General features: G+C 39.6%; 1 protein-coding gene across 1 annotated transcript in view; it reads left to right on the top strand.

Annotated features, from left to right (window-relative positions):
- The window catches only part of LRRC1 (leucine rich repeat containing 1), a 68,471-nt gene extending 48,565 nt beyond the window's left edge, over positions 1 to 19,906 (top strand). Inside the window, exons 8-14 of the mRNA XM_063150683.1 lie at positions 1,687 to 1,831; positions 4,531 to 4,649; positions 5,640 to 5,723; positions 13,947 to 14,062; positions 14,999 to 15,171; positions 16,697 to 16,833; positions 18,685 to 19,906. Coding sequence (XP_063006753.1) covers positions 1,687 to 1,831; positions 4,531 to 4,649; positions 5,640 to 5,723; positions 13,947 to 14,062; positions 14,999 to 15,171; positions 16,697 to 16,833; positions 18,685 to 18,843 — 933 coding nt within the window. The 3' untranslated portion in view covers positions 18,844 to 19,906. The remainder of the gene's footprint in view (positions 1 to 1,686; positions 1,832 to 4,530; positions 4,650 to 5,639; positions 5,724 to 13,946; positions 14,063 to 14,998; positions 15,172 to 16,696; positions 16,834 to 18,684) is intronic.
- Positions 19,907 to 27,067: the final 7,161 nt, after the last annotated feature.

The following is a 27,067-nucleotide window of genomic DNA, read 5'->3' as shown; positions in this document are numbered from 1 at the left end:
AAGATGTTCTTGAAAGAAAACATTTTCATTCATTCCTACAGGGAAGTGCTTTAAAATGGAATATTTTCTCAGTCTACTTTGCCTGGGTTTGGTTTTGGGTGTGTAAGCAGTTTCTCTTGAAAAATTCCTTTGCAAGGGATTGGCCATGATACTGTGTGTTGTCAGAAAATTTCTTTTAAGCATTTTGACAAAGGAATTGTTTCCTAATAGGCACCTTGTTGAGTTTGTAGGATGACACATCCTCTGTTTATAGTTCTTGCCCTAAGATCAGGAAGCCATTAGTTGTCTGAGCTAACCCTCACCTTGTGTATCTGTCTGAATTGCAGTTTTAAAAGTTTTTGAGTATGATTTTTTTTATTTTTTGTAGTCATCTTCATCCATTTAAGCGTGGTGTTTAGAAGAAGTACAATAATGGAACTGCTGCCATAAATAGAAATTTTGATTTATGCAGGCAAATCCCTCATCTGATATCAGTCACAGGATAAGGGAACTTAGCACTTAAAGCTTATAGCGCTCTAAATTCTTATAATATGTAAGATGGTTCCTCTTCCCTCTTTTTCCCTTATAGCCAAGTCAAAACCTGTTTTCTTCTGTTCCTCTTCCAGTTTGCTGTTACTTGCTGCATGGATCTTGTTGTCAACTGTGTCTTGTAAATCAGTTACAGTTTAGTGGGCTTAGTTGACTTTGTTTTTGTTGGCTTGGCCTAGTAAGTAGAGATGATCACTCATAAAAGGTGAAGTGTGACTTTAGCAGCCATTTTTATTGAAACTGGCCATTATTGTGTATTTTGTCCAAAGTTGAAAGGATGAACTTGTAGGATAGGATAAAGGGTATGTGTTTAATAAAAGATCCTCTTGAGGGGCAGACAGTTCAAAAGTAAAAGGATTGATCTTGTAAATTAGGATCAAGGCCATTGCTGTGTGAAAACTTAATATATATAAAAGTAGAAGGCATTTCTTCCTCAGCCTTTTCTCTGAAAGGTGATTTGGATGACTAAAATGATATCTGTCCTCAGGTGTGTATAGGGATGTCTGTGTGTGTGGGGAATGGGGGGGTGCTCTGATAGCTAACAAAGGTATTTCTCTGTCTAATGGTTGGATTGCCATGATAAAAACTTAATTAGTCATTAATAATAGTAGGTGATAGCAGTATAACTTGGCAGTTCAAACATAATTGCTAGAGCAACACCCCCAATTCTTATTTCTGCATTTGTTGTAGTTGGGAGATGTGCAGATATGAAATCCCTAGATGTCATGGCATGTTGCTGTAGCAGCCAAGAGAGACTAATCTTAATTTGCCTAGGGTTGATTGGGAGGGGTAGGCTTTAATTAGGTGGTGGTTGATAATCTGCCATTCTGAACAAAACAACTCTGCAGTCTTTACTTGAGGAAAACTCCAGGTTTGGCTGGTGCTTGCCTGGGTGTGCTCAGCATAGCTTGCCTGACTACTAAAGCAAGTTTAATATTTAAAATCAGAAAGTGTGACTGAATCACTTGGTTAGTTTATCATATGTAAAGTGTAAATATTTACTTTTTTTCTGCATTTAGAGGTCACACAAAGAATGGCCAATTAAGAGGTCATGCAGATAATTGTTTTTCTTTGTGGAATTTCATTTTGATGGTACATTTTTCAAAGTGCTTTCTTACGTGTTTGGGCATGACTTAAATTTTTTTCCTTGTATTGCAGGAAGTAGGAAACCTGAAAAACCTGCTTTGTCTGGATGTTTCTGAAAATAAATTGGAATGCCTTCCTGAAGAAATTAGTGGTCTGACTTCTTTAACAGACTTGCTTGTTTCTCAGAATTTACTTCAGGTCTTACCCGATGGCATTGGTGAGTCCAAAGTGAATGCTATCACACAGAACCATTTAACCCACTGTAACTGGAAGTAATTTGGCTTTTTAAAGTCTTTTTGTGCAAGAGATGAGCTTGTCTCATATTGGTTATTATTCCTTTTGCTGAGTAACAAATGCATAGCTCTATTAATGCTGCATTTTAATTGTCTGCATAATGATTCCTTCATAATCCTCTTTCAGTCTTAACTTGATACCTCCCAACAACATAAATGTTAATATGTCCCTTCAATTCCCATTGTATCCATTTCACCATCAGAACTCTTTAACACTGTAAAATTTTAGCTTGTAATGTGCTGTGGGTCAAGTGATAAGACTGACTGAAAGTATCACTACCAAAAATTCAGAATTTTGAATGGTGATGTGTATTTATCTTCAGCTAGATAATGTGATTAATCCTCTACTGAACCTAGTGGAAGACTCTTTGCCTTGCAGTGCATTAATTCTTGCCTTGAGGATTCAAACTATAACTTTTCTGTGTCTGACCCCTTAGACTGGGTTCAGTAATTAAAGAATGTTTCCTGAAGCATTACCAGTGCCTTTTTTAAGGTGTATGTTTTTTACCCATGCAGTACTTGTCACAAGTAGATGAACAAGCTTTTTTTTTCCTTTACTCATCAGCTGTTTTTCTGGAAAGTTCCACGTTGTAGGAGTATGCCTTCTCCTTGGGAGGACTTTTGTTTTTTTAAAGACCTCCCAAAGTAAAGATGTAGGGGAAAGAGGACTCGTGAATATGGTTTAACACTATTTAACATTCAGAAGAGAGTGGTCAGACCTTCCCCCTTGCTATATATTCTGTATAAGACTAAGAAAAGTTTCTCTCGAAGTTGACTTGTGGGAGTGGTCTGGAAGTTGTGGGTCCTACAGCTGCCTAATATGTGTTTGTCAGGGAGCTGTAGCAGCCCTCTCTGCTGCCCTGTGCTGGCCAGTACAGTTGTTGTACATCAGAAATGGAGGTCAGTGCCGTTTGTTGTACATCAGAAATGGAGGTCAGTGCCATTTGTTGTACATCAGAAATGGAGGTCAGTGCCGTTTGTTGTACATCAGAAATGGAGCTGTAGCTTCTGAAAGGCAGCAGCCCATGCACCTGGCTGGACAGAGCTTGTTGGCAGAAGAGAGCTTTGCTGGTCTCTGTGGCAGCTCCTGGGCATTGCCCTGCTCATCACTGGATCCGTGGTGGGACTGGTGGATCTGCAGAGCTCTCGAAGCAGGGCTCTCACCATCACCAGTGGCTCAGTCAGCTGTGCCCGTGTCCCCTCAGTCCCCAGAGCTCCGATGGAGCTCCAGCACCCCCAGGCAGCCTGTGCCAGTGCTGCACCTCCTCCCACTGAGGAGGCTGCTCCTGGGGTCCAGATGGGATCACCCACGCTGTGGTTTGCAGCCACTGCTGCCTCACCTGCCCCTGCAGAGGAGAGTTTGGCTCTCTCGTGTCCATAAGTGCCCTGCAAGGGGCTCTGGGCAGCTCCCAGACGCCTCCTTGGCTGTCTCTTGGTGGGAGTCAGCAAAGCCAGCTCCTTCAGCCTCAGCTCACTTGTGCTCTGGCTGTTCTGATAGCTTCCTACTGGATCCCCATCACTTGAACAGGGGAGTTGAGGGGGAAAACAGGACATCACATGAAGCTGAGAATGATTTTACAGGTGTGGTTTAATTGCAGGTTGATAGGATACAACAACTTCCATTGATCTGTTGGCTGTAATTCTAATGTAGTCTAGTTGGTGTTCGTTTCTGATGAGAGCTCACTGCCGTTTTCTATTCAGCCTGGTGCTCACCATAAATATCCATGTCCTTTCCAGCAGGGCTCTTGTATAGCTGTTTATTTCACTTCCCAGCCTCTGCTGTGCACAGGTTTATTCTTTCTGGGTGCAGAGCTCTGCACTTCTCTGTGCTAAACCTCAGGTTTCTCTTTAGGTTGCTATCTTTCTGTGATTTAGCATCTTCAGTGAATTTGGTACTCCGGACTATTACAGCTGCTTTGGACCACACAGGGATGGCAGTGAGGTATCAGCCCCTAGTGTTGTCTTCTGAATTCTCTATTATGGGCTCTGCCTGAGTCAGCTTTTGCACCAAAGACCATTCTGATACAAAGGAGTAGAACAAATTGAGTTTTCTGCCCTGAAATAGTATTTTGTTCTTCATGAGAAAATGACCTTCGAGAGAAATTTGATTTCTCATCTAAAGAATAAACTTCGGTTTCCTGTCTGACTAATTAGGTTCCCTGTTAGGACAAAGATACCTTGATCCTGTTTGGGTTTGGGCTGTCACTTCAGTGCAAGATAGTCTCACTGTGGCTGATTAGGTGTAGGTGATCTTCTGAACATTCCTTTATTAATAAACATGTATAATTGAGGAACAAACAGATAATTTTCACTTGTTTATAGGCATTTGGGTTGACACATCCTTGGTATTTACATGAGATATTCTTCAGATTGTAACTTTATTACAGTTTATTATGCTTAAATGTTGACTATGAATATTTATATTGAGTATGAATTCAGTGGTATTAAAACGTACAGAAATAGTGCAAGCACTAAATGAAGTGTGCTTGGGTTATTTTATTTTACAAAAAAAAAAAAAAAATTCATTGTTTTAGAAGATTTCTGGAAATTTCACAGCAGCAGTAAAAATGTACATATTTAAAGGTGCACTAGACTAAAAATCCATGTTGTTGTTTCTGTCCAGGAAAATTGCGGAGGCTGTCCATTTTGAAGGTTGATCAGAACAAACTGATCCAGCTAACTGATTCCATTGGAGACTGTGAAAGCCTTACTGAACTAGTTCTCACAGAAAACCAACTGCAGGTATGCATGGTCATGGCTGCTCAAATGGCAGGTGGTAATAAGAGCTGCTGTTAAGTGCTGAATCACTTGGCTCATTAGGTTACTCACCCTTGCTACTGCTAAGCAGTGCATTTTCTTTAAATGCATCTTATTTCTTACCTGTTAAATGAATGTGGAGATCACATTGTGTGTAGTAACAATCCACCCTTCAAATGCTTAAGCAATCACATATTCACTCCTGAGTCTTTCATGACCAGTGAGAGAATTGGAGCATGTGGAGTGCAGGTATCACTTACTGAGTTGTGGTTTTGATGGGGGATTTGTGTTGTATTGCATTATTGCCAGTTTTTGCTGTGCATTATCTGGATCAGTCTTGCAGGAACTGAATAGAAGCCCTGAGCATTGCAGAACTTGTACTGCTCCTTGCTCTGCTGATCTGCTCTAGACAGGTGTTAAATGTGATGTGTGGTCAAATAAAATAAAATCTCAGAATAATTCCCTCTGTTAGGTGTTTCCTTCCATTACTTTGAAACTTCATGTGATGCTGTCACTTGGAGAGTATCTGTCTTTAAATAAACTAGGTTTGAGTATTTCTTAAGCTCAGTTGGTACTTGGTTGACTTAGAAGCTTAAGACTGTTAAGAAGATGCCTCTCCAACAGTCAATTCATAGCACCTGAGTTAGGGGATAGCTAACTGAGAAGCAAATTTGGGAATGTAAAGTTGGATAATACACCTATATACATGCATTTTGTACACAGCTGTTGTGTGTCTGTAGTGCAGAGATAATTAATGAGTGAATTTGTGTTAGAAACTGACATTCCTAGACACTTGCTCTGCAATATAAACCTTTGGATCTTTTTTGGAAAGTCTGGCAGTAATAAGGATTAACTACACTGCAATTTTGAAAGTGGATCGACTGTTAATTAATTTTAAAAGTGAGTTAAGTGGTTTTTCCTGACTCTTGTTTATTTATGAATTGTTTGTATATAATTTTGTTTTTGTTGCCACAGTCATTGCCGAAGAGCATTGGAAAGCTAAAGAAGCTGAACAATTTGAATGCTGATAGAAACAAATTAACATCCTTGCCCAAAGAGGTAAGTTTTGTGCAGATGACATTGTAGAAACAGAGAACTCTTGATTTCAAATGCCTATGAGAAGTAGCAGGCAACTTTGGTCCAGTGGGTATTCTTTGCAAACTGATCACAACCAGAAACTTGTCCACTAGATCTGAACTGTAGTGATTTGGTGGCTTCTTTGCAGTTGAACAGAAAGGCTTGGATCTAATTAGCTTGTAACTAACTTGGGTCTAATTAGCTTTTAACTGGTAATTCCCAGTGTGGATGTCAGGTCCTGCACTATTTGAAGACTTGGAGTTCTGGTAGGGTGAATGCAACACCAAAATGTCTCTTCTGCATGTAGTATGAAACTACTGCCACACTCTCCTTACCTCACTTCTGTGACCAATATCAAAGGGAAGGTTTCATACTCTGAAAAGTGGCTCAGTGACTGTCTTGACAGTCTTTTTGGTGTTGGAGATCTCTGTACTACTTCTGCCCTTAAACATAAGGACGTGATGTGACCCAAGATACTTCATATTTTACAACTATGAGCACTAGGACTTCTTGTCTGTTGTAACAGTATGTGGAATGAAATGAGGCTAGAGTTTGTGTTGTGAAACTAAATATAATGAAGGGTTTACTAGTTTAGTTCAGCAGTAAATTGTGGAAAGAATCTGGGAAAGCAGCATCCTGTGATAGGAGCGTGGAGCTGTGTGTTGGTTCTGTTTGTACTATTTTTTCTCTGTGATTTTTTTCCAAGTAATTCTCCCTCTTAATTTTCCTATCTAACATATGGCTCTGAGCTTTTGTTCTCCACTTTCAGTCACTTAAGGAGAAGGAAGGTTATGTACTCAGGTGACAGCCAATGGATGGAAATTGAGAGGAGCATCAGCTGTAGCTCACTTCCTTACGGAGCTCGGACAGCTAAAGAAGGAGGTGTGAGGAGGAAGTGAAGTGGCAAGGAGATGGGTGAGAGCTGATTGTCTGAAGAAAAGGAATCAAGCAGGAGTAGAGGATGCTGCTGTGGCACTGGCAGCAACAATTCCAGTGCCCTGGGTCTGAGCCACCACAGGCCAGTCACCGAATTGAGGGAAGGTGAGGGGTGAGACATGTGAGTACCGCAGCTTTTCTAGCAGAACAGTGTCTTCCCTGCTGTGGTGCTTCTGGTTTTGAACAAAGAATTGTGACAGGGCTTACCCAGACAGGTTGTATGATGGCTACCAAGAGACAGGACCCTGGGAAGACTACTAGGATTGGTATGTGATAGCAGTTTTCATCTTAAAATAGGCTGAGTTGGAAGGAACCCATCAGGAGTCCACCTCCTGGCCCTGCACATGGCACCCCAAGAGTCATCCCATGTGCCTGAGAGCATTGTCCAAACACTTCCTGAACTCTGTCAGGCTGTGCTGTGGCCACTGCCCTGGGGAGCTGTTCCAGTGCCCACCCACCCTGGGTGAAGAACCTTCCTGTAATACCCAGCCTACACCTCCCTTGGCACAACTTCAGGACATTACCTCCATTGCTGTCGCTTTGCACCACAGAGAAGAGATCAGTGCCTGCCCCTCCTCTTCCTCCATGTGGAAGCTGTAACTGCAGTGAGGTCTCCCCTCATTCTTCTCCTCTCCAGGCTGAACAGACCCAGTGACCTCAGTCGCTCCTCACACAGATTCTCCTAAAGCCCTTCACCATCTTTGTTGCCCTCTTTTGGATGCTCTCTAATAGCTTAATATCTTTCTGATCTTTTGTTCATTCAGCAAAAGACTTTCTTTGCTAAAATACCCATACTTGAGACTTGTGCAATTTTATGTCCACTCCACCTTTGAGCAGAATTGTTCTGAGTTTTGCATGGAAAGTTTTACTGGTACAGTTTATTTCCAGATTGGCCATTAATAGCTTGTGTTGTGTATAAGTACTTTTCTCAGTTAATGGAATATATAGTATTGGAGGTGGTGCATAAGGGCAAGTCAGTGTGGCTTGGAAGGAGCAGGGACAGGAGCAGGCAAGAGGAGAGGGCTCAGCTGCAGAAGCAGGTGAAGCAGGATGAACATGGAGTGTGTCTGTTTGGGGGTGTAGTGGGGTCAGGAGCTCAGTGCAGAACAGTAGAGGCATTAATACTGAGCAAGATACTGAAGGCTTGGAACCAGCAATGTTTTTCAGAGGGAGAGTGTGTTGCTCAGTTGGTGAAGGAGCTGGGAGATATCCAGGCGTGAAGGGAAAGATGAGAAAGTGTCTAGTGCACATGAGAGAGGGAGGGGGACACCTACACAGAAGTGGGATGAAGATAGGGATGAGCCTGTGTTTGGAGAAGGTGAGTAATGAGGAAATGGAAGGTAGTGTCTGGAATCAGGTGAGCTTTGGGGCGTTGTGGAAGTCCAGGAAATAAAAATGAGATAGGGTGGTTCCCAAGGGAGCTTGGCAGGGAAACAGAGCTCTTTGGCTCCCTATCAATGATTTTGAAATAGAATTTTTGTATTTCCTTTAAAGGTGTCCACACAAATATGTTTGTCTCATTAGAACAAATGCCTTGAAATTACATGTAAAGATTTTATGCTTTGCTCTGCCAATATTTAATTTTTTATTATTTCATTTTAAAGGAAGTCAGCCCTTCTCTAACTGCAGGGTCACCTCACTCTTGATCAGTGCATTTGAATTCCAAGCTGGTAATGTTAAACATAGAAAGAATAAACAACTCAAGCTCAAGGCTCTGACAGAAGTAATTTTAAACACCCTGCCTGCTCAGTGTTGCTTAAGATGTTTCCTGAGACAGTAAGGCCAAGACTGGGGTCTCAGACCTCTGCACATTAAAATTAGTACTTGTACAAAATCAATACTTGTGAGTCCCAACTCGCAGAAGCAGAGTTGGATGCAGAAGTAGAGTATACACTGGAGATATTTTTCCTCAGTATCTTTTCCTTTATGTGTTTTTCTTACCTCTTCTGTTCTTTCTCTGCCTTACAAAGTGCTAGAGCAGCTGTGCATGTGTGGTCTTCATCCCAATAAAAACTGGATGTGGGAGAGGCTGTTACTGGTTTCTGTTGGAGAGGGGTAGAGACAGAGTTTGTAATGTGTGTAGAAAAAAGTGGAATTCAGCTGTAGAGAAGAGTACATCTACCCAATATTGTATCTGCTTGGTGTTGCCAGAATTAGTCCTGTAGCAAAGACCACTCTTATAGGTAGGATGGTGAAAATTATGTGCCTGGTGATACAATCTGAGTTTTAGTTTTTCTGTGGTGGGGTGTGTTTTTTTGGGGGAAAGGGGATAGAAGGATGTTGATTTGATTTTGTTTTGTTAACATTTTAAGAGAATTTGATTTTGAGTCAGTGTATTAAACCACTACATTGCAAGATGGCTTCAAGGCACACTTGTAAAACCATTCTTTTTCTTGTGGTGTAAAATGTCTTGACTTGGGATTATTGAGAAGTTTGTATGCAAATATACCTTCAAAGTTTCCTGGTTCAAAGGTTGTTCTGTATTGTATGGTGATAAAGGTAAAACCTGGAAGAACTGAATGTGTGACCAAGGCTTGAGTCACTGATAGATTTCATCTGCAGCATCTCGTTCTGCAGCTCAGTGCCTCTCCGACTGAAGTGGTAAAACAGACTTCAGCAAGAACTGAGAATGTCTAAACCTGTTCATAGTTAGAAATGTTTTTCCCCTTAAACTTGAAAGACCTGCTTGGTGACTCTTTGGTGTTGAAATCCCACCCTGGCACAGGAATGCTGATGAAACTGGTGTGTTGATTTTGGCGCTTGCATAAATAACCTCCTTGGAATGTTTTCCAGTTTATAGCTTTTGTTAATGAGTCTTTACACCCAGCAGAGATCTGGTAATGTGTCCTTCCTGGCTCTGAGGTATATTGTGAGAATTATTACTCCATTAGGTAGAACTACAGGGGATTTTTTGGCAATAACTGTGCTTTTAAATTTTTTTTTAAATTAATAGAGACCACTTTGTTTTTTCTGATTTTAACTTTTGATGTCCTGTCTCTTTCTTCATTTGTGTAGAAGTATGTGTGTCTCAGAGGTAAAAAGAAAAAGGGTACTAAGCAAAAGTGCAGGAAAACTTAAACTTGTGTTGAGTCAGAGGGCTGAGAAGCTGTCTTGGTGAGCTCCTCTCCTACCATTCACCAGTGGTGCAGGAGGTGTTGAAGTGAGTTTGCTGAAGATTTTCGTAGCAATTCTAAAGTTAATAATAAAAAGAGAATAATAGTTAATAATTATGAATCGGGCAGTTCTTTCCACCCCTAAATGTATTCTGTGCTTGCAGTTAAAGAATTAGCATACTTTATGTGGAGCCAAGGAAAATTCTGACTTCATTTACTTTGAACCCAAACAAAATGTTGGATATGACATGCTGTAAAAGATTTTGCAACACAAGAGGAGCTGTGTTTAAATTACCACTATATTTATCAGGCTTGTATAAGTCTGTGAGAGGTTTTGGTGCTGACAGCTGTTTTGAGAGTTGAATAAAAGAGATGTGTCACTGGACTTTTAGCTATTCACATGACAACTGAAGACTGATCATTACAGTATTTGTCATAATGTATTTTTTTTTGCATTGCTTATAGCTGTGTGGAAGATGCTAACTGGTAAAGGACAGCAGAATTGATTCAGAGCTTTTGAGTAGTAAACGGATGTACTTTAGAGTCATTAGAAACACCAGCATTCTTGTAAGGCTTGCAGTTTGTGGAAGACTGTCTAAGATGTCTAGTACTGGATGTATGAATGGAAAAAAGCAGGAGGGTGAAATGCTAAATGCTGGTCATGATGAGAACATGGGAGGAGTTTTAGCAGCTGAGCTGACAGTCCTGTGTTTGTCCAAGCCTTACTGTTCCTCCAGAATGAGGAAGCTGTTAGAAAGATGAGCCTCAGACTGAGACAGAAGAAAAGAGCAATAAGATCATCCATTAAAGGGTTTAAAGGGTTGAAGTTTTGTGTGGAATCCAGAGGTCTCCTAGTGACAATCATCCTCTCCATCAAGCCCACCTGAATGCAAATATGCAGTTTTGTTCCATCTTTATAGTACCAATGATCTTAAAACTAGCACTTCATAGTAATGACCATTTACTGCCTGACTGACCTGTGGGCTTTGTTTTTGTGGTTTTCCTTTATCTAGGCTCACTGTTCTTTGGAGTTGGCGTGATGTGACAAGCCAATAACCCTTAAACTAAAGTTGCTAAAATGAACTAAGTCTCAGGAGCACGACTTAGGCATGCACAACTCATGTGAGATGTTTTCTTGATGTCCTGCTCACTACAGAAGAGTGTGAGGACTTCTTTAAGCCTCCAGTCCTTGGAGCAGTTACTCACGTGCCTAGAACTAAGCACATGCTTGTCCCCATTAAGTGAAGTCCGTGCTGGAAATGCAGCGTGTGCTCAACTGGTGAATGGGCTTGTGGCCTCGGCTGTGTCCTTGGTGCAGATGTGGTGGTCTGGCACAGTTTGTTGTGAGCATGTGACCCTTGGAAAGCATGGCTCTGCCTCAGTTAGCCACTCTGAGCCGAACCAGGGGTGTTCTGGTACCGTGTGGCTTCATGGTGGCCCCCGTGGCGTTTTCCTTTCCGCATGCCGTGTAGTGTGTGCACTTTGCCTCCGTGGTGTGGCTTCGTGTTTAGGTTTGCAGACATTGGACCTGGTGTCTTTCTGTACCGCTGGATGGGTGCCATCTTTGTTTGAAATGACAGAGATTTTAGTTGATTTTTAACTGTCAGCTTGTCTTTTTTTCCTTTGTGGTATCTCATTCAATGCTGCCTGTTAAATGCTGTCTGCATTTTCTAAAAACAGTTCAATTAAAAAAAATTCAGTGTCTCTTTTTTATCTACCCTACTACCCTATTAAAATAAAAGGTCTTCACTACCTTTGAATGAAACAAAACCTTTGAACAGCAGCCTGTTGACTGATAGAAAGCAAAGTTAAATTAACTGAAGTTTAAATGATTCAGGAGTTACAACCCTCTTTGGCAGTAGAAGAATGTATGCTCTGTCTCCATTTGTTGGCATGCTCTTGTCCAGTATGGATAAAGAAAAATAAATTGAACATCTCTTGTATTTTCTTAATTGTTAGCCGCTTGGAAAATTATGGGTCAGGTAAATTGATAACCCTGTAAGTATTCTTCAGTCCATGGTTCTCCTATTCCTTTCATTAAGCTGCTTTTTAAATGCATGACGACTCAGGCTGTCCCAATTCCACTGCTGCATTTTTCCATTGTCAAAATTACAGAAATTTTGGTCTCATCAGGACTGCATGGCTTTACTTTGTTTGTTTGGCTAACCTGTTTGGATCTCCATGCTCCAAGACTGAGTAACACAAACTTCATTCATGGAAAGGGACACTTTGTGTACACTGAGGGCATCACTTGCCAGCTCATTAACATTCCCTAATTGTATTTCTTGCTTTTCACGGCTCCTCATGTTAGCAACACCAATTAGACACTTAGTGTGTATATATTGTTTTAAATATCACACTGTGTTCTGTGAACGTGTGAAGGCACATTATTTAAGAATTTTTACATGCTTTAAAGTGAATAGTGGAATTCTTGAACCAAGAAATGTTTGCTTACTATTTGAGTGCTGGTTTCCAAGGGCTTTGATTCACAAGCTAAAATGGCTTGCAAGGTTCATGCTTCTGTTGTGCACACAGGGCTGGGAAAACTGATAATCTTGTGAAATAGTTGCATCTTAAAAGTGCAGTGATTTAAGGGAAATAGCACAGATTTTGTTTTGTTAAGAATGTAGCACTTGAACTTTCTGCTGTAAATAGCTTGTGAATCAGAAGCCTTGAGCAGCTGATTGCTGTTTTCTTCTGTTAAAAAGCATTTATGATACAAAGGAAGGTGAGTGGAATGTAAATGCTCCATTTGTTTTATTTTGTGAGTCACAGTTGCATCCTTTAAAAGTGGCTTTTTCCTTAGTAAATAGTGTATGTTAAATCAACACTATTTTTCCTTTGACTAGTTAAAATATTTTGTGCTGTTTGTCTTTAATCTCAGTCTTGGGTTTGGACTGAATTGTGGGTTTTGCAAAGACACAACTGACAGTTAACAAGAACACAATAATTTCATCTTAGTTTTGGGGACTCCTGGCCAAGGCATAGTTGCATATTGGCTGTAGTGTGAGAGGAGAACCTTCTTAGATGTATGTCACTATAGATGTCCTCTCATTTTTGAACTGAGATTTTCCACTTTGGGGTTTAGTTTGGACTCTAACTCTATAATTAGATTCTAAGTCAGCTTAACTTGAAAGCTTGAAATGGCATTGGGATATTTTGCTATTACTTGGAGTAAGAAAGGAAAAATCTTTTTTCCCCTTCTTCTGGTGAGTTTTGGAACTGGCAAACAAACAACAATGCTCTTTGAAACTGTATGATAAGCAAACAAAGGTAAGTTTCCTTTGTTAATATGAACAGAGAGTTACTTGAAGCAGCTTTTGAGTTGCTACAGCTAATAATCTTCCTGTTTATAGAAGTTCCCTCTCGAACATAAAGTTGGAATGAGTTTTTTTAAATCAATTGTGGGGAGTTAGTCTTTCTGAAAGCAGCTCCCTTTGGTGCAAGATGTAGATTTTTAAAGGTAAAACTGAAAAATGCCGTCTTTGCACTCAAAGAATGCAAATGGTTATATTTGGATAAATTGATAGAGACAGAAGATATTAGATTAAAGAAGGCCAGTTCATGTGGAATTGTGTTGAAATGAGGTGCTTCTAATGAATCAGGGCATCAAAGATTTTACTCAGTGTTCTGCTTCTAGTGAGCTCTTCATTAATCTTTGTGGACTCAACAAATTTTGGGAGTTGGTTGGTATATTTAGCATTTTGCCTTGCTTCAAGGCCCATTGCACTTGCTTGGATAAAAAGTTGCCATGAGGAAAGAATGAATTAATATGTAAAACCTAGAGCTAGAAAGCGTTAAGTGTATGGTTGTTTGTGACTGTTGGGCACAGAATAGCTTCTGTGTGGTTACTGGTTTCTTCTGGGTGTGGAAGGCTCTGAAAGGTAGCTAGAATGTGACCTATATGTAAAGTTATCCATTATTTGCAGATACAGATGTTCAAGACAGTGCTCCTGCAGACTTGCTTTAGGTCAGGCTTCTCAGAAGCTGACACTTGTTTGCAGTCTGTACCTCTGGGGCAGTGTCTGGCAGGCATTGTAACTCGAATGTGCTGTGACACACTCGGTGACCCGCACTGCATGCCTTTGTTACACTGTGGTACTGCAACAAAACCAGACTTGCTTTTTTTTTTTCCCCCCCCTCTTCTCAAATGTAGGTTGGGGGCTGCTGCAGTCTTAACGTCTTTTCTGTACGTGACAACAGATTATCTCGAATTCCCTCTGAAATTTCACAGGCCACTGAACTTCATGTCCTGGATGTTGCTGGAAACAGGCAAGAGATTTTTGTATTTTCATGTTCTTTTGCTGTATTTACTTAATTCTTTCTGATAGCAAAAGATATTATGCCTAAGAAGAGAGTAATAAAAAACCAGTTATGACATTCATGTCAGTGTTACTGTTGAAATTGTCAAAGTAGTCTTCCCCCTGGGCCAAAAGTAGCATAAATTGTGTGTTGTCATGAGTGTGATTTTTGGATTACTTTGACCCTGAGGAAGAAATTGGATTTTTAAAAAAATCCTCTGGATTCATATATTTCTGTATTAAAATGGGGAATCTAGGCATGGATAGAGCTGCAGGTGGAGCTACCAAGCTGTAATGTCAAGTGTCACCAATATTGAGTGTTGTATCTTCATGGTACAGTGTGAGTAACAAGGAAGGCCACTTTGACCTTGCAGCTTCTCACAAATCTTCAAACATCAACACACAAAAATGAGTGGATTAAAGCATAAACCAGCAAATTAGTTCAGCTTCTTAGTAGGAAGTTAAATAAAAAAGCAACTCCAAAACAGAAGAAAAGCTAATGGTATCTCATCTGTGCAGTCTAATTGTCTCACAGGCCCTTACGTATTTCTGTTCTAGCCACTGTTCACATGTAAAGCTCCTGATGGGAAGCAGCTGTCTGCCTTCCAGGGCACTTTACTGCAGTAGAGAAAGCTCAGAATAGCTTTACCTGGTTTTCAGCTTCAGAGCATTATAAAGTTATAATAAAGTTAAGGTGCGCGTTTGTTGTTTGTTTTTGTTTTTTGTTTTTTTTTTTTAAAGAATGGAGTAGTTGGAATTGATGACTACTGCAATGCCTTCTGTTACAGGCATTAATTTCAATCCTGTTTGTTCCAACTCAATGATGTATACTGGAGTTGACTTTGTGACCATCTATTAAGACTCTCAGGCACTGCCCTGACTTTTTTACTTTCCTGTTTTGAACTAGGCTGACCTATCTTCCCATTTCACTGACTGCGTTAAGGCTGAAGGCTTTGTGGCTGTCTGATAACCAGTCCCAACCTCTGCTGACATTTCAGACTGACACAGACCCTGAAACAGGAGAAAAGATTTTAACATGTGTATTACTTCCTCAGATGCCTTCTGAGTCTGGTTGCCAAGGTGAGTGCCTAGAGCCAGCTTTTCATTATGTTCAGAATTATTACTTCTTTGTTTACTGAGTTGTCCCATAAAGGTTTGTAAAATATGCATAAGCTCTAGTGAGCAGAGTAGCAAAGTTCTGGTTGAATGTTCAATATTAAACCTTTTTTTTCTATTATCCTGTTAGTCTTCAGGAGACTTCAAAAATTGGCACTGAGTGTTATTGAAAATACAATGACAGCTACAATAAATAAAATACAGATCTGGAAGAAAAAGCATTACTCATATCACTGTTTTGAGGCTTGCCAAGTGGGCCCAGTAGTGGTGTCCATATTTGTGTACATTGATTATACATCTTATATACATGTGTATATGGAAAAATGGTGGCTTTCCATCTTCAATTTCTTTACCAGCAAAATAAATTGCATAGCAAATAGTAAACAGTGGACTTTTTACTTTTTAGCAAGCTAATTTTCTTTCAAGCACAGGTGCCATACAGTAGCTTTATTATATTCATTAACAAGTGTAGAATTGCAGTATAAGTTGCTTTTACCTCCTGTGATGAAACTTACCTCTGGGCCAGGTGGAACCATAAACTCTTTTGTTGGCTGTGTTGCTGCTCCAGTAACTTCTGAATGTTTTTCTCCTCAAGCTTTTAGAGCTGCATGTGAACACTCAAGGGGATTCATCTGAGCTAGTATTTAAATTTCTTTTGTAATGACTGGAGAGTGATTTATCCCATCCAAGAATGGACTTTTAAAAGAAAATCATGTGGATTCTTCTCCACTGAGTACAAAGGGGCCTGAGGAGAAAAATTCTGCTGTGGGTATCTGTTTTGTAGGTAGCCAGGCTTAATTCCAATGTTTCAATCATATATGGCTGGAGCAAATAGAAACCATTAAAACAGGGGTAGTGTAGAAAAGTCTCTGTTTTCAGCTCCTGGATTTGAAGGGTAGTTAAGAATTAAAATAGATGTATGAATTAACCCCATTGGAATTAGAGAGGATTAAGCTAGTTCAGGAAGAGTAACAGAGGTTGACTTGACTTTCTTTAAAGACATCACTACTAGAAATTAGATTTCCTCTTCTCCTGATGAATCTCGTGGCTTCAAGGGTAGAAAGCATGGAATTTAGATTGTTGGATGTATTTGCCTAGCAATACTGAAAGGATGAGGTTAGTAAAAGCAATGATCCTATGTTATGGAATGCTGTTTAGGGAACTGGCTAATGTCAGCTGGCAGCCATGTTCCACAAGAAAAGCATTATAGTGGCAAGTATATTAAATTATATGGCCAATACTCCAAAACTCTGAAACAGTCCAAGTACAGAAATTCCTAATTTATACAGAAACCATTAAGTGTATGTACTTGATAAAAGAAAACTGATGCATGTTCTGTTTTCTTCCAAAACCAGTAGAAATAGCCACTTGTAAGTATTGGATGAGTGATTGTGCAGATGTTGCAATTATGAACAATAAAGCATGTTGATTGTGTGACTTCACATGCATGTTGCTGTGAATCTTGAGTTACATTTTCCTGTTCTAACAGATAACCTACCACGATGTGGTGCATTGGAGAGTTTGGTGAATGAGATGTCAGATGAAACGTGGAATGAGCGGGCGGTGAACAGAGTCAGTGCAATTCGCTTCTTAGAAGATGAAAAAGATGAAGAGGAAAATGAAATGGTATGTTTTCCAAGCCTTTGGATACCTCCAGATACTGTGAAATTAATGCAGAAGTATAAAACGTCTGTGAGCACTCTTGCTGTCAATATTTCAGCTTGGACTGCATGCTTTGTGTGTACATTTGGAAAAGAAACTGTTCATGTTGGCTGCTGAAACTTTTTATGTTGACTTTGAATGCCTTTGTTTTTTCTGCTTTGAATATAACTTTCATATTCTGATGCAGGATAGTCTTCTGCTTTGCTTTGTTTTCTTCTGTCTGCTCATGATGTTTTGTTTCCAGAAAGAAGATAGGATCTTTCTCTGCATCTGTGAAGCTTTACTGCCTGAAAGTATATAGGGTCTAATTTAGGATTCCAGCACTCTGGCATGTGTCTCCATTAAGTTTGCTATTGTTTGTCTCTCTAATTTCTATAATTTCTATTTCCAGTCTCTTTTGTGCTCTCTCTCATTCTTTTTTTCTTTTTTTTTTTTTTTTTTTAACTCCACCATTTGCATTGAACCAACCATAGTATCCATGAACAGCAGGAATGTTGCTCATTAGTTTCCCACTTAAACAAAGGATGTGGGAACATCTGTCACTGTACTTATAAGACCTCTCCATTAAGTTGGGCTCTGCATATCCTGAGGATCAAAACACAACACGATCTGTAGTTTTACTAGCTTTTATTAACAATTAAAACTCCTTGTAAAGATTAACACTGCTTCAGTCACATTTTCAGTGTGCTCTGATGCTCTGAAACGTTGCTGGTGGTCCTCATTAGATCTCAGCTTGAGATCCTTCAGGGCACTGTCTGGATTGTTTTAGTTTTAAAAGTGACTACAAAACCTCTTAGTTTAGTTTGGAAATGAGCAAGTAGTAAGGTAGTAAGGTAGTTGCTTACTCCAAAGCAGCAGAAACAAAGTGTCTCTTAGCAGGCTTGGTTCACTGACTGATAGGGAGTTCAGAATGATGCTGCTTACCAGCTCTGCCAACCTGAGAATGTCCATAGAGTAGTGAGGGCTCAGCTGTTGAGGATAAGTGCTTGATTTGCCTGATTTGAAGCAAGAACCTTCCTATTAGAGAAGTTAATGATCTTACTGAGGAGAACAAAGGGCAGATTTCCAAAGCAGTCTTGACCAAAGCACCCATGTGGGTCATCAGTTCTGCTGTTCTCTGTACAGTTTACATGCATGCCACTAAAAAGTAATTGCATGTATACATGTATTATACCTATATTGTATTTGTGGTGTTCTGTTGTCTCCAGTCTGGGTGCTAACTGGAGTTTTTGTGAATCTTGTTTTCCTTGTAAAGGTTTCAGCACAATGATATACATTCTTCTGTCTAAGGTGGGAGAGAAATGCTCCCTCTCAAGGTGCTTGTTCTCAATTAACTAGAGAACTAGACTGTGTGGTGGGGCTGAAAGGCAAATGGAGCTCCACACAAGCACTGTTTAAAACTGTAAAGAGATCTTGTGGGATTCTTTCAAAATCAGATGAATGCTGTAAGTGTGATCTTAAATCACTTGTATGGTTTTGGGGGAGAAAAAAAGTCCCCAAGTATAGTTATGAAAGAAATCTCCACTTCATAACTTTTAATTGTACTTCACATAAATGGCTTTCAGATTAGTATTCCAAAAGAGGACAAAATTTGCTCTTAGAGACTTCTTAAAACCTCTTTCCCTGTCTTCATACACAAGTAGCTTTTAAAGTAATGCTCAGCACAGAGCACTGTAGTTTGAAAAGGAAAAGGGGGGAAAAAAGGAAAAAAATTGATACTTACTATTTGATATGTGAATGCTGAAGCCTTTTAAGTGTGTGTTGTTTTTGCAGAGAGACAAAGGCAAAACCACTTATTGCACTGTTTATTTTTAGAGAACACTTCTAAGGCGAGCCACTCCACACCCTGGAGAATTAAAGAACATGAAAAAGACAGTGGAGAATTTACGGAATGATATGAATGCTGCTAAAGGACTGGATTCAAACAAAAACGAGGTCAATAATGCCATTGACAGAGTGACCACTTCTGTGTAGAGTTCCATCTCCAGGTTTTACCTCCTGTGTCTTCCCCTGCTGTTGAAATGTTCCTGTCGTCTCCTGGGACCTCACTGAGCCCCTTTTTGTTTTTAACCAGAACCTGATTCATCGTCTCCATACACACGAAAAGTGCAGCCTGCTGGAAGAAAGTGCCTTATTTCATCCAGGCAGTAAACCAATAATTTCCAAATCAATATTGTAATTTTAATAGTCCTAGGCTTTTTTAAGTTTAATACACTACTGTATGCAGAATACAATATTTTTGTCTTAAACACAGGGGAAATAATGCTTTTCTTTTCCAGAGTGCTGGGATATCTTCTTCCCAGTGGCTGGATGTGCTGGCAAGAAATATAGTTTTGTGGGAAATCGATACACTTTTTTTATTTTTTTGGCAGCTCAGATGGTGTAAATTTTAAATTTTTGTATAGGACTTTCATAACAAGATGATGTATTTCATTTTTAAGAGAAAATTTATCTTGAGCGGTACATATTTTAGTATTTGTGGAAGAGAACAAGTTTCATGGACAACTGTATTCATTTGTTTGTACCACCCATTGTGCCTTATTGTGTTTGGTATGTCATATTAGTCTTAAATATAGCAATTCTTGAGGAAAGTGAGTAGATTTGGTCTCCTGCTTTAGATATGATTTTCTTTTTGGACAATAATTTGTCGGGAATTTTACAGCACAGAACTTATGTTTATATTATGGGATCTTAGGATGTGAAGCACAAATGTTAGTTTTGTTGTAAACAGAATTAAGATGAAATGACCAAACTGCTATTGTTTATTACATAATGCACTCACACTTTAACTTAGTTGTAATGAAACATCTTGGTTTGGATGCCTTGTTGCATTGCAGTCACTAGAAGTTTCTGCTTCCATTGTTTTTTTTTAAATGTGCCATCTGTAAAATAACTTGAAAAACAGCATGGTAGACTTTCAGAAGCACAGTATGAAATTAGTTTTATGTATTACACAAGAAAGCATGATTCTTTAAAGTGCTTTGGTGGTTTTATAAAAATTTATAAAACCATAATAAAAACATCTTTAAAAGCTTCAGTAGATGTGATGTATCATTAAAACAGCAATTAAAGTATCTCTGCATTAATGCTGTCATTGTAACTGTGTTGCACTTCTATTGCCCAATGCTGATTTCAAGGTCTTACTAAATCTGTGAGTTTTGATTTGTTTATAAAGGTAAGTATTAACTGAGTTTAATTCAGTAAATAACAATTTTGTAAAAGCCTGATAACGACTGATGTTGATGTCTCTGGGTTCTGTTCATTTCTCTTCCCCAAGATTCCTCATTTAAGCTTCAAGACATGGTTTTGCAGGAGGATGCTGGAGGTTTGTAGGTGTTAGGTCAGTTCAGTGGTAGTGAAGTTTTATTCTTCTCAAGGGAGAGTTCTCCTGGTTATTCTTGGTAAGCTGCTGTTAAAATAAAACCAAAAATTAAATCAGGTTTTGGTACAGCTGACTCCAGCCTTGGGTAGAATTTTCTTTTTAAAGTACTTACTGGAATCGACACAACAGAAGTTTAAAAGTGTAGTAAAGCCTATACCCAAGAAAGCAGCAACAAACCCATTTGAGATGAAAGGAAGTTCCTAAAACAGAGAGTTCCTAAAAAAGCTAAAGGCAGCAAGACTCTGTGATGCCAGTTTCTCATTGGGAGGCTGTGGCTTGTTTTGTTTTTAGCATCTGCTCCATCAGCAAGATGAATGTGTAAAGCCTTGCCTGACCTGCCACCAGATGAAAATAATGAATTGCCTTTGTGCACCTACTGCAGTCAGAACAAGATGTAAATCCTGTTGCAGCTCTGTGACATGTGCTGTGTTGTTTGCTTTTTGTTCATTCCAGCAGGCTCGTGGAGGCTGCTGCAGCCCACAGACTCACCACAGGGCAAGCACTACTTGCTGCATCCACTTGGGCACAAACTTGGGTCAGCAGTCAGTATTTTTTACTTTGGTGATTTTTGTTTTTTAAATAGAGGAAGGAATATTTGTTGTGGTTTCTCTGGCTTCAGTTAAATGAGTGAGTGATCCAGGCTGGTTGCCTTCATTTGGAAGTTTCACACTCCTGCACCCAAGGGTGGCTGGTATTGTTTCCTTGTGGTCATCTCAAGCCAGAGATGGGTGCTATGATGGGTGTATTGCATATTGAAGGTGTTTGGTTAATGAGAGATTAGAGGAGCTGAAATCCATCATCAGACCAGCCAGCTACTTATGAGTGTTAGCATTCCTTGCTTTTCACTGCCATCTTTTTTCACTTTGTTAACCTGTGTAGTGGAAGTCTGGATTTTTGTTATGTTTTTTCAGTCAGTATCTGGGGAGAGATAAAGGAGGAGGTGTATTTTTCAGGCTTCTGCAGTAATACTGTGTAGCACTGTATCTCATTAATGTCCTTTGTTTATGCTTTTTGGTGAGGCAGTTTGAGATTCAGCTCTGCTGCAGGTAGTTCAGCAGTGTGTACAGGGTGTGTGGTGTTTGAGTGTGGCAGTAAGTGTAATTCCAGGGTGCCCCTTGAGGTATGGCAGCAGCCAGTGGTGGTATGGAATAGGAGCAGATGAAGTGTTGTTTTTCAGGGCTGACAAGGTACTTGGATTCTTGCTGTGCAAACAGAGACAAGTGGCTACGCTCTCTCTCTTCCTAATGCTGGTTCAGTGACTTGCCTGTCATTCTATTTGATCAAACCCCCATCAGTCTAGACTTCAGGAGTCCCTCTCATCTCTTGAGTGATCCGTGTGTATGCCATTTTAACCCTAACCCTTCTCCACCCAACAGCGCTGATAACATTCCAGGCAGTTTGAACTTTGTTTTATAGCCAGAAAATGTTGATGATACATGTTCTGATGAAGCAATGTCTGTCCTTGAAAGCTTGAGCCCTCTCTTCCTAGTCTCTGTTTTTCTTTCTCTTGCTGATGCTGTGAGGAGCCTGAGTAGTGAATATGATTATCACTTCTTTCTCTATAAACTTTTCCTTCTTTACTTTGTCTTTTGAGAGGTGGGTTTAATGGAAAGAGGCTACAAAATTTGCATGCTGTTTTATTAGCTATAAACAGGTAACCAGGGTAAATCAACTGACCACAGTGGTGGAGTGGATTTAATATTAACCTGCCAGTTACTGCATACAAGTTCTCTTTATTCAAAGTCACAATTCCTAGTCTTAAAAGAAGAAGAAGAAAAAAGGCACTCTGGTGCTACCATAGTTAGTGTAGCAATGGCTTTTTCCATCCCCTGTGTGTTGCTCCAGGCTTTTCCCACAACTTCCCACAAATTTATGTGTTGAGATTATTTTTCTGGCTTAAGTTCCATATTTTTGATAATCAGTGTATTGTAGGAAAGTATGTACTGGAAACTTGTATAACACTGTTGTTTCCAGCAAGTGACTTGTTTGTGTCCTGCTTGGCCTGCTTCTGGTCTAGCACTGATGCTTTACCAGGCCTGGCTGAGCAGCTTTTTGCTGATCAGCTGCTTAACAGGTTTCACTACTTGGAGCTCATAATTTCAGTTTTTAAGAGAGAGTAGTGACGCCAGGAATTTAATGTTATTAAAAGTGCATTTTTTAGTATATTGGTTGATACTATCCAGGTTTGCTGTAAATGTCTGCCTGCCACTGAGACAGAAGCACACTGTTTATCAGAAATGTCTAGACCTTTTGTTAATGGAAAATTCACCCCTGTTCTTTGCCTTGACTCCAGAAAATAAAATTACTTTAGTTTTTCAATTGACTTGATAAGAGTGTTTCCCATCTTCAGTTTCTGACAAACACACAAATGGGTTTTTGTGCTTGGATTGCTATCAGGGAATGTGACAAAAGCTGGTCTTGAGTATCAGTAATTGTTTTGGGTGTTCCCTTTTTCCTGAAGCAATTGTGAAATTTTGTGAAATTTTCAGTGGGACGGTGCCTCTGTCTTTTATTGTAAAGTCAGGGCTATAATCATTGTTCCACCAGCTGAATGAGGAATGTGATTTTTTTATTTTTTCCACAGTGGGTAGCACATGCTTGATTTGAGCTGCCTCTGTGAGCTGCTTTGCAGGAGCCATCCTGTCTCCTCTTCTGGTGGGTGTTGGAGACGCTGTTTGTTTCATTGCCTGGTGTGCAGCTGTTGTGGCAGTGGGCTGGTCAGTCATGGGTTCTGCCAGAGCACAGGGCTCGGAGGAAGGAGCTCAGTGAGTGCAGCTGGACTGTGAGCTAACTTCAGCTTCGAGGGTTCATGGCAGTCTGGTTTTGAATTTGTAACCTGTTCAGGTGTTTGCCTCTAAACACTATTGTTACTAGCCCATCAACTCTGAGATCTTAACAAGTAGTTTATCTTTTCCCAGGAGAAGACCTCTCCTGAAAGTACAGTATCACTGCTGTCTGTGGAGGGAACTGTGTGCCTCCTCAGTGATGTTTCAGACAAGGGTTTTAGCAAACCTTCCTCGGCATTAAAAGCAGGAAGTGGACACCTGATGTGCAGTAACCTTTGACACTGTTCCTCTGATGTGCTCATCTGTTGCTGCGAACGTTGTCTTGGCTGAAATCTCTGGTGTGCAGCTGGTGCTAACAGCCAAACACAAAATGTCAGCAACGCGCACTGTGGAAGACCAGTGCTGACTGCAGGAACTTTCCTCTAGATCCACAGATGCACACAGAGCTTGGAAGTACCACTAAAGCATCAGCAACTTGCATTTCAGTTTGTAAGCATCCCCGGTATAAGGCAGAGAAAGTTTTAGTTGGACACAAAACTAATTAAAACGAATTAAATGCTTCTAAGTCCTGTCTTCTTTTTCTCCTGAAGCAAACTTGGGCAAGTTGTGGCGTTGTGCTTGTGATGGAAACAGTCTGGTGCTGTGATCACTCTCAGTAACTTGCCAGTTTCATTCAGTTCCTACATAAATGGGCTGCTTTAAATCATTCTGAAGTTGCTCATAGGAGATAGAATTGTCCCATACTTCTGGGACATTAAACATTATAATCATGACTACATCCTTATAAACATGAGTGAATTTCTTTATAGTTTATTAATGGCATCCTCCTGGACTTCCACTAAGCAACTTAAAACCGAATCCAAATGAACTAACAAAAAGGTTTGTTTCAGTATTACTGATGACTTTTCTTCATTCATAAAGAGAGAAAACTTCAAGTCTGAAGAGCATTTGCATAGTGGATGTTTTTAGGATAACCTACAGCAATTTTTAAAATTGTATTTTCAGAAAATTAAAAAAATCTTATCTCTATAGTTAATACTTAAGTATCTGAGTTTGAAATTAAATTGTGTATTTACTGCTAGCAAAGTGTATAAGGCTTGCTTCCATAATCAGTTTAGGCAGCTTTTACACTGCCTCTCTTCCAGTGGAAGCATATTCAAGGATGCCTTTGTTTCAGCAGTGTTTTGTTTAGCTTTGTTTTGTGTGAGTTACACAAAGCTTTCTTAGAAACAACCTTTTGTACTTTAAAAAGGGAATGAGTCTGAAATAGTTTTTCATTAGTAGAATATGTTAGGTATAGTTGTACTTTGAAGCAGGAAAGTGTTAATGTTCTAGGAAATGCATCCTTAAAACCATTTTCTCTCCCATAATTGTGCTGTTAAAGCAAATCATCTTTCAAATAGAAATATAGGACAGAATGTGTGTTTGGGGTTTTGAGTTGAATTGTAGTAGCAGGTGTATGGCCATTGAAATGTTCCAGGTAGCTGGATTCTACTTGCCAGTGGAAGCCAGGCTGTGGCTGTAAGCAGAGTGTTTCACTGTCAGTGTGATTTCAGAGACAAGGGAGGCTTTCATATCTTGGCTTTTATTGTTAGGCTGATTTGGATTCTCTTTCATTTACCAGAATGTTTTAGGGTGATACATAGCATTTGCACACCTTTGTTTTCTGGAGGAAATTTATACTCTAGGGCATCTCTTAGTGAGATCTTATCAGAATAGACACCTTGTGCTTTATGAGAACAATTTGTCCTCTTAACTACAGAGGTATGATACGCAGCAGTAGTTATGTTATGGAGAGATTGCCTTTGAAAAAATGGAAAACATGTTGAAAGGAGGTAAAAATGTCACTTGACTTGCTGGTGAAATACTGAAGCAAAATGGTCTGTTACCAGTGAGGCTCATTAACAGTGAAAGGAGAAGAAAAATGTGTTTCCATGGAACATAATAACTGCTAGGCTGATAAATATTTTCTCCCTCCAAACACTTCTGGTTTTACAAAACAAGCAGTGTTACACCACCCACATACCCATGAAGCTTAAAGCCCTAAATACAGAATTTGCCTTCTTTTTTTCTTTCCAGTTACTGTTAACATAATGTAAATCTGTGTGCATCTCACTTTGTGTTTGTTGCTAATGACTGAAGCCAATAATATTTTTAACTTTTGTTGATCTTAGCTTCCCCACATATGAAACACAAGAAAAAACTTCCAAACTCTACCTGTGTAGTAAGAAAACCAATTATAATCTGTAAAATTCTGTAAGGGGAACTGATTTTTCTTTCTTCATGTTAGGATATTTGCCTGTAGCCTGTTATCTCAAAGCATGGTCCTGAAGTATTTAATAAAGTGAGAATGAGCTAATAAATTACTGGAAGTTTTTAAAGAGAGCTTCATTTTTGGAGTACAAATCTGCTATCTGTTACCTGGACAACATTGAGGGGTAATGGAAACTTGTTGCCATCTATATCAGTTTTCATTAATACATCAAAATAAGGAATCAGTTTCATTTTTGGCAAGGAAAACAAAATCTAGTAAAAAAATCAGACTGAGAGGTCAAATTCACTATCTTATTTCCAGCCCTCTCCCTTTCTTTCATCAAAAAGCATCAAGTTAAAAAAAAAACAATTGGGAATTAAGATTTGCTTGCAAAATAATATTAGCCTGCAGTCACAGCAGTAGCATTCATTGCAAGGTTTCTTGTGTTTTGCATAGAGCAGGTACATGCAGATATAGACTAAAGGGCATTTCTAATTGTTCCATTCCATCTTTTGCTATTAATACAACCAAATCATGAAACTGCTTTCATAAATATAATGTTATCCACAGTACTGTGCAGACCTGGTGAAAATTCTTTGCCAGAATTGTTCCATTGTTTCTATTTTACTTTGTAGCACTGTAGATCAATTATATTAAAGAGTAAACTTTCTTGGGTTACAGGCATCAAACAGGTACTGAATTTTCCTTACAGCTGTATGTCAGCATGAGGAAAAGCCTCCTGCCACAGGAGAAGGCAGACAGGGAGCAGGAGTGCCCTTAGCTCTGTGTTCTCAGCTGAACTGCAGAGGGCATAGGGATGTAGAATCTACTGATGTTCATCACCTTTGCAAACAGGAGGCTGCCACTGCAGCTGAATCTATGCCTAAAATGATGAAGGGATTGTCAGCATAAGCGTAATTTGAAATCTGTCTGTTACTTTGGGAGAATAGTCTTTTACTGGTTTTACAGAATTTGGCAGGCTGAGTTCGAGAAGATGTTGTTTAGGATTAGGGATCAGGGTCGAACAAGGATGAGATGTTTTCTTGGAAGAAGTGAAATGCTTCACTGTACCTATGTTTATTTGTAGAGTGAAATTGCTTTATGACTGCCTAATGAGTTTAAAAGTTGACAAGGATTTAAGCTGTGTCTTGAAATACCCTGAACATTGAGAGATGGCACATTAGCTAGTCTGAAATACAACTGTCCAAGACACTAGCAAACAATTTCACCTAGTGTACTGTTTATCTGATTAGAATTGCTATGCCCCTAGTTAATATTCACAGAAAGCAAAGTTTCTGTTTAGGGGCACCCTATGTTTTCTTATTCAAGACAAGTGTGAAGAAGTATCAGAAGATATCCTGCCTTGCATTTTGAATTGTCAGGAGGAAAGGGAGACACTGCTGTGTTGTGATTGTTTGTGCTGCTTTCCCATTGATCAACTAAATTGACAATCAGCTCCACTGTCCTGAGCAATGTGGTTTAGAATAAGCAGGAATATGGGCTATTTACCAGCAAATAGCAATATCACTGAGTGTCAGTGCCGTTCAAAATGTGGTTTAACAGCAAATCTCCTGGAGGAAAAGGCCAATCATGCCTTCCTTGTACAATACAAATAATCCTGTGATGGGATTATCATCTCTTCAAGACTCACAGAAAGGTCTAGGCTGTTTTCCAATGAGATGCTGGGATACTGTCCATTTCCTAGTGTTTTCAGCCATCCTAAAACTGAAAGCAAATGAAGAATCCCAAGGGGACGACCTTCTTTGGCAGCTGAAG

This window comes from Melospiza melodia, chromosome 3, assembly GCF_035770615.1.
Source record: "Melospiza melodia melodia isolate bMelMel2 chromosome 3, bMelMel2.pri, whole genome shotgun sequence".
NCBI lineage: Eukaryota > Metazoa > Chordata > Aves > Passeriformes > Passerellidae > Melospiza > Melospiza melodia.
Note: the sequence above shows the minus strand (reverse complement) of the source record. Positions and strands in the feature narration are given on the sequence as shown.